Here is a 13905-nt window from a genome sequence, read left to right as displayed (position 1 = left end):
GCGACCTTAAGATGGTATATATTGTATTACGCATATTCTTCGCGTGTGCTCAGTCACTTCAGTTGTGTCCGACTCTTTGCGACCCCATGGACTATAGCCTGCCAGGCTTATTTGTCCATGGGATTCTCCAGGCAAGAATACTGGAGTGGGTTGCCATGCCCTCTTCCAGGGAATCTTCCTGACCCAGGGATCAAACCCCGGTCTCTTACATCTCCTGCACTGGCAGGCAGGTTCTTTACCATTAACACCACTTGGGAAGCCCACGTGTATTCTACCACAATAAGAAAAAAAGAAGAAGAAGAAGCCTTCCAGAGAGCTCACAAATGTTCTGGATTTTAGCCTGGTTGAAATCCCTTGGTCTCTCTCTTTGACTCTCAAATTCTTTCTCTTTGATGTGGGAGAAGACAAAACAATTCTCAATATGCATAAGGGAGAATGAAGCTAAAATGTAGAAAACTTGGCAGAAAGAATGTATTTTCAGCTTATCAGCTTTGCTCACACAATTGCCTTTCTCTCTTAGCTCCCCTTTCCACTGAGAATGACTTCAGAAGGACTGTCCAGATGGTTTTCCAAATAAGACGGCAGTCTCTTAACCAATCCCGTGTGAAAAGGACCACCGTGCTTTGTTTTGACCTTCAGGCTGAGCCAGTGCTGCTCTTTTCTGGAAGGCTGCAGGAACTTTCCACCTAATTTGTGCATTTTTTTTTGCACTGTTGAAATGTGAATAATTAGGAACTAGGACTGGTTTTTGCATTTTTGGAGAGAAAAGGAATTTTTCAAAAACCAATGGCCACATAACTTGAAGCAATAAATGCTGCTGCAAAGAGGGTTTTAAATTAGAACTGCTGGCTGAAAGGTCAACACTGCATTCTTGGCCAGTGACTTAATTCTCAATTTAATGCAATGAAAATAAACCTTTAGAAGGAAATGCCACCACTTTTTCCCCAAAGATTTTTTAAACTCTTAGGCACTCTCAGAAACAGCTTCACAGAAGGGTCTTTTTTTATAGGCAGCAAAGGGGCTAGAAATAGACAGGATCATAAATCTACAGGTAAGAATTTCTTTTTAATCTCATGGCGTCCAAAGGTTTCAGTTTCTAACCACTGCCCTCCGGAGCGTCTCTCCAGCACAGCAGGCTGACTGCTTGCTTTATCCTCATTTTACCTGTTGAGCATCACATTTGTGCCTGAATTTAGACTGTGAGTCCCTTGGTGTGCATAGCCCCAAGGTCTCACATCTGTCTCTAGCCTCTGGTACACATCTCCCATGGGCTCCCATCTGAGCCGTGGGAGCGGCTCACACATATTTTCTGATCCAAGGAGTCACTGGAGACTTTCCTTGGCTACTAAGTCATCACATGTCTAAAGCAGGGATCGTAGTCTGAGGGTCATGGCTCTCTAAGGGTGGGTTGGTTTGGCTTCTGAAGATGCAGGAACTCCCCAGTTTTATGCAAAAATGCCCAGCACTTCTGTCTGTGTCTCCCCTGCTGGGGCTCATGGGTGTGAGGAGTGGGACCTCTGGCTGTTGGCTCATGAGCATCTGCAGATGGCCACTTGGGAAGGATGAAGCTGGACTCTGGACATGGGGAGAGAGCAGTGGTAAGAAGCTGCCTGTATGGCTCTGGGTTCCTGCCACTTTTACAGTCCAGCACCACCAGCAATGGAACTGATAGATAAGTGGATCTCCCACGTGTGTTTTCCACATGGCTCAGGACTCCTGGGGAGAGAGGGATGCGATTACCAGCCCAAGACCTAGCACTGAGCCTGGCACAGAGCAGGAACTTGTCTGTATTCTTTGAATGAATAAGTGAGTGAACGGACCCATGATCACATTAGCAGACAACAGACAGAGAGAGCCTTTTAGAACTGGGACCAGTGCAGAAGAATTGGGAAGAGTGCAGTGGGACAATGGGGAGTTTTGTAGCATACAATTAATGGGGCTTCCCAGGTGGCGCTAGTGGTAAAGAACCCATCTGCCAATGCAGGAGACATAAGAGGTGCTGGTTCGATCCCTGGGTTGGGAAGATCTCCTGGAGGAGGGCATGGCAACCCACTCCAGTATTCTTGCCTGGAGAAACCCATGGACAGAGGTGATTGGTGGGCTACCGTCCATGGGGTCACAAAGAGTCAGACATGACTGAAGCACACAAGCACATAATTGACTTACAATGTTATGTTAGTTTCAGGTATGTGTGAGATGGGCTCTGATGAACAGGTGCCCGGGGACGTGTACTGAGCTAACTGAACTCTCAAGCTCCCCCCACCACTCCTGCCCTCCCCAGCTCTGAAAATCGCCATCTCACAAGTTAAGACCTGAAACCAGGCCACTCCCTTATAACTGGGAAGCATTCCAGAGATGAACTCCCTTTAGACAACTTGTCAGGAGCCTGAGCCTGCCGGGCCCATGCAGAGTGGCCGTGGAGGCCACCTCTACCTTCTCTATCTTCCGTGCCATCAGAGGAGCTGGGGGAATTCAGCTTGCAGTACACGTGGCCTGAGATGACACTCCAGATGATAGTCTCCCCGTCGTAACTGGAGGTGGCCAGGAGAGAAGGTGGACAATGAGCCACACGGAGGATGTCTTCCCTGTGCCCACAGTTCTAGGAAAGAGATGTGGGGACAGAGTGAGAAACCCAGTCCCCAGTCACCCATAGCTCACTTGCCTGCATTTGACGCCTGGACAGAGGAGGAAGAGGGGTTCCTCCTGTGGTTACCCCTGGAACCTGGTGGCCCAGCCCAGGGGGTCAGGGCAACCCTCACAGATCAGCCGGAGAGGAGCTGCATCCTTCTGAGTCAGTTTCATCACCTTCCCCAGGGAAATACTACTTCAATCAGCTTCCTTACCACCTCCAGTACTAGCAAGGAGGCTCTTTGCAAGGAGCCCTCTTTGGGGCTGAAAAGTTGATGGGAATGTGACAATGGAACCCAAGCACTGGCCTCCCATGAGCCCCAGGTCTAAATTCCAGGGTGTGGAGTCCCTCAGCTCAGTTCCTCCAGGGCTTCCCTCTGCCCACCAGTGTGAGCTTCCCTGGTGGCTCAGATAGTAAAGCGTCTGCCTTCAATGCAGGAGACCTGGCTTCGATCCCTGGGTTGGGAAGTTCTCCTGGAGAAGGAAACGGCAGCCCACTCCAGTACTCTTGCCTGGAGAATCCCACAGACAGAGGAGCCTGGTGGGCTACAGTCCATGGGGTCGCAAAGAGTCGGACACGACTGAGCGACTTCACTTTCACTTCACTCACTCTCCTTGAAAGGAGAATTTGGGTATATGCGTGCTTAAGAAAGATAAGAAACACAAGAGAAATGTTTTTCTTTTTCAGACCAGAGCTGCAGAGCTCCAAGAGTGCCTGACTATTCTCCAGTTGAAGGTTGAAAGTTAAAACTTTCTCCCTGGGGTGCAGTTCCCTTGTGAAGAGAACTTCTCCTGGGGCTGTAAAGGATATTCTTTCTCCCTTGTCTTCACGTGCTTCCCGCGGAATGTCCCTTGAGGACCTCTCTGTTATCGGCTAAGATGTCCCTTCTGCCTCAAAGCAGCTAGGGAGGTGGTGGGAAGGAGAGTTGGAGAGAAAGTTAATGACTTTCTCCTCCCGACAGTCTGCCTCCAAATCTCACCTCCTTCTGAGGTCTGTGAGCATTGGTGTCTGGAAGTTCTCCCTCCACGGTCCCCACTACCTGTGGAATGCAGTTTACATGCCTTGGATGGCTTTCAGGCTCTGATTTAACTTCCAGCCTCATTTCCCTCCTGTACCCGAATCTCCAGCCCCTCAGATTATTCATAGTCCTTCCAGACAACATGCTTCTCCTGCTTCCAGACAGGCCTCTCCCCATCTCCCCCATCCAGACTGCCTTTTCCTACTTGGCCTCCCAGAAAAATCCTAGTAATCTTTTAATATCCTCCATGATGTTAATGGCAACCCACTCCAGAATTCTTGCCTGGAGAACCCCAGGGACGGGGGAGCCTGGTGGGCTGCCGTCTGTGGGGTCACATAGAGTCGGACACGACTAAAGCGACTCAGCAGCAGCAGCAGCAGCATGATATTAAAGCAAAATTGGTGGTTCCCATCTCTGGGTTTCTCTAGTATTTCATACATTATTACATCATCTGTCACATTGTATAATGATTACTTAGTTTATCTCCTTTGCAGCCTGTGGACCCTGGGCTGGGAATCACAGTTTATTCTGTTTGTATCCTGTGCGCCTACCCACAAAGGATGGCACTATGTCAGTGCTTGATAAGTAGGGGCTGAAAGAATTGATAATTAAATGAATAAATATTTGGATGAACTAATACTTCCCTGACTCTTGCATGATTTCTGCCCTTACAATGGCTGTGGCTTTCCTGGGGACATTTTCTGCAAACTCTGTTCTTTCACTTAATAATCACGCATCTGAAACTTCATAAAGGCAGGGACCACGGGATGACCACTTTGCTCATCATTGTAAGCTCAGTGACCAGCACAGGCTGGGCACATGTTTGACACATGTTGGTTGAATGAAAGCCTATTAATATAAGCTAGGCACTGAGCTACATCCTGGAAATACAGTGGAGAAAGCAGACGAGGTCTGTCTTTATGACTTTGTATTCTAGTGACTTGTGGCTTTTGGAATATTTACAGGGCATAAGGTGGGGTTGGCTGGTGTGAAATGCTTGTGCACAGTGACGTTCCTTTCTTAATACTTGTCTTAATGGCTTGACATCCAGACATTTTGGTAAATTTATTTTTAATTGGAGAATAACTGTTTTACAATGTTGTATTGGTCTTTGCTGCACTACAACATGAATCCAGACAGTTTTGAGGGAGTTCATTTGGCTCTGGGAAGCTGTAGAAGGCTGGGGGCAGTTTTAAGTGCTAATAAGAATTATAAGACGTTCCCTGGCTCTGGGTCCCTAACAAGCCATGGGGCAGCAGGAATGTCATTGCTTAGGTTCCCTGGCCACCCAAGGATGGCACGGTGAATGATTATGGTTTTGCACTGGAGCAGAAGCAGGAAGTGGATGCTTGCTTGAAGAAAGTCATCCCCAGCAGGTCCTGGACTGCTGTTCTTGCACAATAGGACTCCAGGCTGAATTCAAGGAGAGCCATGCGGACTTGCTCCTGGGCCTCATGCCGAAAAAAAGCACCGGCCATCACTCCTGTGGAGCAGAAGCAGCTGCCTGGAGCTCAGGGCTCCTGGCTCTACCTGGACCCAATTATGAATCCCACCACACTGGAGGCTCTTGAGATGCTGTGACCACCCTAGGCAGGCCCACGGGACTCAGGTGAGCCTCTGGAGGGAATGACATCCCCATCAAGTGCCACTGTTTGGGTTGAGAGTCGGACAGTGGACCAGGGCTCACAAGTCATCTTGCCAGTGTGGCTGTGGCTTCCGGAAGTGATGAAAGTCACACGGTGTGTCCTGCATCCAAAGCCAAATAGGAGACGCTGTACCAGCAGTGAAATGAGCTGCCAACACACTCACAGCTTCAGAGAGAGGTGCTGGCACATTTTACAACTCTACCCCTCACTCCACCAGTGATGTAGATTTTCAAAATGTCAAAGCAAATTCCCCTAGTGCTAGTGGGAATAAAAAGCAATCCACTCCTGACGTTTGGGTGATTGCATTTCAGCAAATCATATGCCAACTGACAAGCTCTCCTTGGATGGTCTGCATAACTTTACCTCCACAATAAGACCCATAGCTGTTGCATGAGCTAAAACAAAAGCCATCAGCCCAGGAATCTATAATACCAAAGGGCGAATTCAATGCCAAGACCTCTCAGGTAGTCATGTTGCAGATCATCTGAGGATGCTGGGCTTAGGCTGTGAAATACAGCATACTTTCAAGTGAATAAAGAACTTACAATGTTTAAAGACTTTGGAAATCCAGAACCATCAGCATAGCAAGCAAGGGAAATAAAATGCCACAGGTAGATTTAAAATGCAGTTTTAAGTCAGAATTTTCATCTTCTCCTGTCTCTTAATTCCCTTTCCCAACTGTAAGTCATAAAAAAGAATTTTTTCCCACAGAGATGCTTATAGATGGTATTTATTTCCTTTCTCATTTAGAGAGAAACTGGGGCACAAAGAAAGAAATGATAACTCACTCCAGCATTCTTGCCTGGAGAATTCCATGGACAGAGGAGCCTGGCAGGATACAGTCCCTGGGGTTGCAAAGAGTCAGATACGATTGACTTATTAATACTTTCACAGGGAATAAAGACAAGATGGGAGAGAGAAGGAAGAATTTAAAGAGCCAGAAAGTTGACAGTCTGGTTGATCTTCAATTAGGGGTGAGGGTATCAGAGATGAAGCTGGAAGCCCCTGCATGGAGAGGGGAGCATAGCCACCTGCAGGGTGTGAGGAGCTGCAGCTGTCAGGGCTAGTCAGGTTTGGATCCTGGAGATGCCCTCCTCTGCCCCCGAGAGCTTTTATACCCAGTACTTTGTGATATCGTGATTTATAATAAGAAATATCCATTTGGGCTTTGTCCACATTCTGGCACAGAGTTGCTAAACCCTGCAGTTTCTTGAGCGACGAGACCATGGAAGCTCCTTGTCCTTTCCCATACCTAACTGTCTCATCTCATTCATCTGACTAGCCCAGAGTTATATCCGTTTGTAGTAAAATCATAATCCATTAAGTGAAGCATTTCTCTAAGTTCTGTGTGATGCTCGGGAAAATGAACATAATCCAAGGAGGGGGTTGTTGGACCTTCTAGTCTATAGTCAGTTGGACAGGACTTGCAAATGGTATCTGAAGTGGAGGGGCGGGAGTCTTGTGTCTTGGAAGAGTGAACTCTACCCCATGGAATCTGATGCTCTCCCCAGGCAGACAGGGTCAGAACCATAGGGTACCAGCTGGTGTTGGAGAATGACTTGCTGGGAAAACCCCCACACATCAGAACTGGATGTAGTGTCATTATACTTCTTCCCACAAAAAAGAACTAACGAGACCGAAGGAGAAAAATGAAGTTTGTTAAAGGGAAGGAGGGAGGAAAGATGGGATTCCATGGAATCAGCACTGTGGCTTGATTTTGTCATGTCCATGTGACAAATGAAGAGAGCAAGAAAGCCACCTCTTCTGTTTTTTTATGAAGAGCAAGATAAAACATGATTTGGTAAATGAGGGTCAGTTTTTTAACTGGCTCTTAAAGGATTAGGAACAGAAACAGGATACTCTGTTGTTCCCAAGTTCTGTTCCATGAGCAGCTGCCTTTCTGAGGATTACTTGGTCCCGAGAGCCTGGCTGAACCATGGAGGCAGGGACACAAATAGAAATGGATCAAGTGCTGCTTTTTAACACTTTCATGTTCAGGAGGGAATTTATTGGATTTTTATTCTTTGACTTATGGCTGCTGAATTTAGCTACTCTAGTTTGTGATTTATTCCTTGATAAAGCATTTGGTGGAAGACGCGCTGTTTCCTATCTCTACCTCTAAACCACTATCAAAATGTGAAGATAATTGTTTCCAGTATTCTAGGAGAGACAAGTTGCCTAAATTACCATCAGGGAGCAACCACAGTTTGGGGAATTCTTTGACACATTTCCTTCTGGAAAATTCCCTTTACTATCTTTAGTATCCTTCCCTAGGACAAAGTTTGTGTCTAAAAGGATATCCAAGCAAATATTCAAAGTTGTCTCTCTTACATTCAAGCTGAATGTAACTCACTTATTTTGGTTCACTTCCAAGTAGGTGCAATCACAGACTTCACCTTGGTCTCCATCTAGAAACATATTATCAACTTAGAATCCAAGTACATAAGAGTATAAATGAAGTCCAAGTAAATAAGATAAAAACTTTTTTCTTTATTAGCTCTTGAATCAGTTTACACATGTTGGCTTAATCCAACTGATGACTGGGGAAACTTCAGCACTTACTTTCTGGTTTTCAGACCACAGTTAGTTGTCTTTCCAAGCCATTAAAACACAGCTGATGCCACTCTTACCTAAAAGGTCGATTCAGCCCTGGCTCAGCCATGGGAAGAGGCTCACCTTCTCCTGCAGAGTGTCTGACACTTATTGACAGTGAACCAGCAACAAACTCATGAAGTCAAAGGCAAAACTAGGAACCAAACACACATTGCGCTGAGCAATTTTTATCTTATTTACTTGGACTTTGTTTATATTCTCCGATAGTTGAAGAACATTTGCCTCTGATCTTCCTCATAGTTTCACAGGCCAGAATTGTGGAAATTTTTACCAGGAGTAGACCCAGCATGTGAACAAAGGGAATAAGCACACTTGAAAAAAAGATCACAATGACACATAAAAAAGACTTGCTTTTAGTTCATCTAAGTTCATCAAGACTTTGTGATGTTTGACTTATGTGATATTTAAAATGCTTAGAAAAATTAAATATTTTAAAGATTTTTTTGGGGGGGTGGGGGTGGGTGGGTGCTTTCCTCGTAGCTCATGGATAAAGAATCTGCCTGCAATGCAGGAGACCTGGGTTTGATTCCTGGGTTGGGAAGATCCCCTGGAGAAGGAATGACAACCCACTCCAGCATGCTTGCCCGGGAAATCCCATAGACAGAGGAGCCTGGCTGTTTTTAAAGTATTTGTTGAATCCGTTACAATATTGCTTCTGTTTCATGTTTTGGGTTTTTGGTTGTGAGGCATGTGGGATCTTAGCCCCCTGACAAGTAATTGAAACCTACATGCCCTGAGATGGAAGGCAAAGTCTTAACCACTAGACTGCCAGGGAAGTCCCAGGTTAAACTTTTGAAAGATTTCAGGTCTATACCAGGCAGTGAGGGAACAAATGCACAGGCTATAGATGGGAGCACAAACATACATGTGAAGAATGTCCCTCCTGCCCAGTGGTTTAGCGTGGGTGGCAAGGAAATACTAGAGAGAAAGGATATAACATTGTTACATGCATCCTAGACTCTGTCTCATTTGATTTCTCCTGTATTTGCCCCAAATGCCTAATGTGTGTCATTATTTTATGGGGACCCTTGGTAGGAGGTGACTCACCATGTTTCAGAGTGTGCAGACCATGTCCACGGTTGTAGCTCCATATTTTCAGACAGCTCTCTGCCCCCAGTGACCAGCCTAAAAAGCAGAACCCTCCATCAGGACAGCAGAAGATTCTGACGAAAGCACATACCTTCTTCCACTGGAGTCAAAGGTCAGACAGGTGATTCCAGCATTGCCATGAGCCCCAGTAAATTCAGACAACAGTCTTCCTGTTTCAAAGTCCCATACTTTCACCACCTGTAACAGGAAGTTTAAAAAAGTAGCCTGGAGACTGGCTATTAAACTGGAGAGAATTTACATTTAGAGGTCTAGCGTCATAAATATGAAAGATAAGTGTTTACTCTGAAGGTTTCTGTACTTTTAATACAAGTTGGCTTACCTGAGTGTGTTCATTAGCTAGGGCTGCCATAATAAAATACCATAGACTGGGGCCATAAACAACAGACATGTATTTTCTCACAGTCCAAGATCAAGTTGCCAGCAGGGTTTGGTCTCTTTCGAGGCCTCTCTCTCTGGCTTGTGGATGGCCACCTTCTCACTGAGTCCTCACATGGTCTGTCCTCTGTGCCTCTGCACCCCAGCATCTCTTTGTGTGTACAAATTTCCTCTTGTTATAAGAACGCCAGTCAGATAGAATTAGGGCCCACCCTCACAGTCTCAGTTTAACATGATGACCTCTCTAAAGACTGTCTCCAAATACAACCATATTCTGAGGTACTGAGCATTAGGACTTCAACACATGCATTTGAGGGGAACACAATTCAGTCCATAGTACTGACTGAGAAGATCAGAAAATTTAGAAGCATTGGATAAAAATCTCCTGACCATATCACTCAGAGAAGACAGGTGTGAACTGAATTTTGAGCAGCCAGATTTATTTACCACCAAAGCAAAGCTGAATAGGAAAGATGACACATTTTCTGGGAAGGATATATAAACCCTCAGCTTTAAAGCTTTGCTCAGTCCAGCTTGTTCCAGCCTTGCAGTTACTTTCTTTTCACCCCATCTCTTGAGCACTCTTTGAATGAAATCTTTAAAATTAAAAAAATAAAATTTTGGCTGTGCCATGGCATGGTGGGATCTTAGTTCCCAGACCAGGGATTGAACCTGTGCCCCTTGCAGTGGAAGCAGAGTCCTAACCACTGGACCGCCAAGGAAGTCCCCAAAATTGTTATTCTGATAAACTTTGGTATTACATGTAACTATGCATGTGTTAAGTTGCAGTTCATAAGTAATATATTGTAAACATTTGATTGAACTCTATTAATCTTCATTGTGGAGCTTATAAGCATTTTGGAGGTGTCAAAATTTGGTGGTCCCTAGTGCTCAGTTTATACAAATGAATGAATACAATGTGATACAGTGGTATTCCTAAATTCAGGCCTTATCAAGATCTTGGGCAATGGAGTCTAGATGTCATGGATTGTGATGATGGGCATGACTATGCTACAAAGATTTCAGATAGCAACAGATCTGCAAGGTGAGCAAATACTTAAATCAATAATTTAATTCAGTAAGTATAGGGGTGTTTATCACTGCAAGGAGATCCAACCAGTCCATCCTAAAGGAGATCAGTCTTGGGTGTTCATTGGAAAGACTGATGTTGAAGCTGAAACTCCACTACTTTGGCCACCTGATGCGAAGAGCTGACTCACTGGAAAAGACCCTGATGGTGGGAAAGATTGAGGGCAGGAGGAGAAGGGGACGACAGAGGGTGGGATATTTGGATGGCATCACCAACTCAATGGACATGGGTTTGGGTGGACTCCAGGAGTTGGTGATGGACAGGGAGGCCTGGCGTGCTGTGGTTCATGGGGTCGCAAAGAGTGGGACACTACTGAGTGACCGAATTGATTGACTGATTGATTACCAGCATGTGCCCAATACATACAGTTATAATTGTAGAGTATTTATATCTCAATTCAACCTCTACTTACCACCCACCACTGGGGAGACTTGCATATCAGTATAATGCCATTGAGGAAGACGGACTGTGTTAGCATAGAATTAGGAGCCCAAACACTAATGGAGCCATTCATTCTGCCTGGATGTGGGAGGGGATCTAGGGCTGTTACAGGGGCTGGCATCTGAGTTGTACCTTAAGGAATAGGAAGGGTTTTGACAGATTAAGAAGGAAAGAAGAGGGAAACATAGGTGCTCTGATTCCTGCCCTCAAACATCTGAAGAAACTGTTTAGAGGTGAGGCTCACACACATGGAACAGAGCAGAACACCATACAGAAGGCTCAGTGGGTGATCAGGAAGAGGGAGGTGCCCATACAAGTCAGGGTGGAGAAGGCAAATTTTCCCTGGTGGAGACAGGACTTGAGTTGTACCTTGTAGGGTTGCTTAGGTGTGTGTAGGAAAAGAGCAGGAAGAAGGAAATTCCAGGGTGGAGATGGGAAAAGTTTGCACAGAGCCAGGGGCAGGAATGTGCAGAACGCTGAGAAGGGTGATAAGGCTGACTTCCTTGGAGTCAGAGGTGATTCTGCTAAATCTGAAGGATAAATGCTTCTCTGTAAGTTTGAACCCAAACTATGCAGGAACCCACTTTCTTTGAGATGATCTGAGACTGAGTCATCATAAAAATTTTTTGACCAAGAGATCAGGTAATCTACTTCTTTTGGTACTTAATAAGACCATGGTGACCACTAATCTCTGGAGTAGAAGCTCGGCAAGAACAGATGCTGGGAGTGCAGCTGAAGTGAGTGTGAACAGGAAGAGGATGTTTCCGGGCTGTGATGCTCCTGATGCTGTAAATCCTAAAGACAGGGTGCACCAGGCTCTGGGAGGAATGAGGGAAGAGGTCACGGCCACACTGCCAGGGACACTCACTTGCAATGCTAGGGCCTAGGTCAGTAATAAAGTAAGTGATTGAACTAATACTAGAAGATTTCAGAACATTTCTGCAGCACCAGTGTACTAGCGATGTGCCCTCCCATTGCCTCAAGGACAGAAAAACATAAGTTGTGGGATGCCCATGTTTCCCTGCTCTAGTTCCTTGTTCAAGGAGCAATGATTGCTGATTATGGCCCTTCCTGTGGGCCAGACACTGTGCAGGTCCTCCAGGATGGGGCCAGCGGGGTCCACATGAGCCCTGGTGAGAGGGGAAGTAGACGGCAAGCTCTGAACCCTCATTCCCAGACTAGAGTTATGGTGGGTTAGGGGTACATTGATCATCCTATACCACACAAGAGCATTGCCATGAAGTCTTAACCATTCCATAGGATCAGACAGACCGTCCTTCCAAATGGCTCACCCTGCAAGCCCCTGCAGAATCTGTGGGCTCTTCCGTCCACGTGAGAATTCACGGAAGAGTGTCCAAGCACTACAGGTGGTCAGCAGAGCAGACCCGAACCTCTCATTTTTCACTTCTAGAGACAGATTGCCCCGTGAAGGTGAGGACAGTGGGGCCAAGCTTGCAAACACATCATTGCTAAAGAGACTAATGACTGACACTTGCAGATGCTTCTGAGCAGCTGACCACCTGCCTGAATGTGGGGTTGTACCAGCAGCATACCACAGGTTCCTTGTGGGAAACCACTGGGTGAGGCTCATGGGGAGAACTTGTTCATGAAAAACAGAGAGAGAGAAAGATAAAAACTTGAACTGAGTGCACAGCACGCATACCCGGGACGAGTCATCGATGACCTTGATTAAGAGGATAGTCTTGAGCTCAAATGATGGGCCTGTGACCTTGGGCAAGTCACTTAGCTGCTCAAAACTCTACTTTTACGATCTATTAAATAGGGATAATGATATCTACTTTAAAGCATTGTTTAGAGGATTAAATGAGAAACCATATATATAGTCATCCCTCAGTATCTGATGGGGGGATTGGTTTGAGGACCCCCAAGAACACCAAAATCCACAGGTTCTCGGGTCCCTTATGTAAAATAGTATAATATTTGCATATAACCCATGCACATTCTTTTATATACTTTAAAACATCTCCAAATTACTTATAAAAAGCAATGCAATTTAAATGCTACGTATATAGTTGCCATATGTGGCAAATTCAACTTTGGGGGTCCTTTTGCTTTTTGGAAATTCTGGAATTAAAATCATTTTTTTCTTCCATCTCCAGCTGGTTGAATGTGCTGATGCAGTGCCCATGGACAAAGAGGGTGGATGTGATGTCTTTAGCACAGGACTTCACGTAACACGATGGGTCCGCAATGAGGAGCAGCCACTGACCGTGAGAACTGATGCCATGTCTCCATGATGGGGCAAGAAGGAGTGTGACTTCATGAAACTGCAAGGTGGACCTTCTTCCCTATTAACTCACATCTTCCCGCAAACAAGCAAACTGTATCATCCCATTCTGAGCCCCCAAGCCTGAATGGCAGTGCTTTTCCCTCAAAGCAGGGACAAGGCCAGGCCAGATCCTGGGAGGCCCTGCAGAGTGCCTCCCACTGGCACCCAGGGGCATAGGGCTCACCTGTGCCCTTGAACTTTGCCTCTTAAGCCACCCAATCCCTTTGCACTCATCGCCTCATCTGTAAAATGGAATCCTTTATAGAAACTTTGTGAGGAAAAAGTGTGGGGAAGGAGGTAAAAGGCTGGCGTGCAGTGGACACTGAAGAACTGCACGTTGGTCACCAGCCTTCACTCTCCTTAGTGCCCTGCGATGGTCAGCCCCAAGCCTGGGCCACTCACAGAGATTCGGGGGACCCGAAACCGAAGGCTCAGTGCCAGAAGAGTCTCTGTGTGGGCAAAGCAGGCCTTGGCATAAGGACGATTAGAACTTTTGGGAGCAGAGTCTCCACATGTCACAGATGAGACCACAGGGGGCTGTTGACTGACCTGGTCAACATCACAATCTCCCCAGAGATGGAGCAGGGATCATCAGACAGTATCTGGCATTCAAGTGTTGGTGCTAGAGAAGAGGCTATTTTTGCCGTGAGGTGGAATTTCAGACACTTTGCTCCAAAAAAATCAACCCAGCAG

The 13905-nt window shown here is 46.1% G+C and overlaps 1 protein-coding gene across 1 annotated transcript in view; it reads right to left on the bottom strand.

The window, feature by feature from the left end:
- The window catches only part of LOC129556551 (cilia- and flagella-associated protein 337-like), a 136556-nt gene that overhangs the window by 27130 nt on the left and 95521 nt on the right, over positions 1–13905 (bottom strand). Inside the window, 6 exon segments of the mRNA XM_088842823.1 lie at positions 2428–2599; positions 5325–5440; positions 8954–9009; positions 9011–9031; positions 9087–9193; positions 12419–12521. Coding sequence (XP_088698949.1) covers positions 2428–2599; positions 5325–5440; positions 8954–9009; positions 9011–9031; positions 9087–9193; positions 12419–12521 — 575 coding nt within the window.

Source organism: Moschus berezovskii, chromosome 13, assembly GCF_049115385.1.
Source record: "Moschus berezovskii isolate FMDL1 chromosome 13, NW_MosBer_1.0, whole genome shotgun sequence".
Taxonomy (NCBI): Eukaryota; Metazoa; Chordata; class Mammalia; order Artiodactyla; family Moschidae; genus Moschus; species Moschus berezovskii.
The sequence above is the reverse complement of the archived record's forward strand: the minus strand, read 5'-3'. Positions and strand labels throughout refer to the sequence as shown.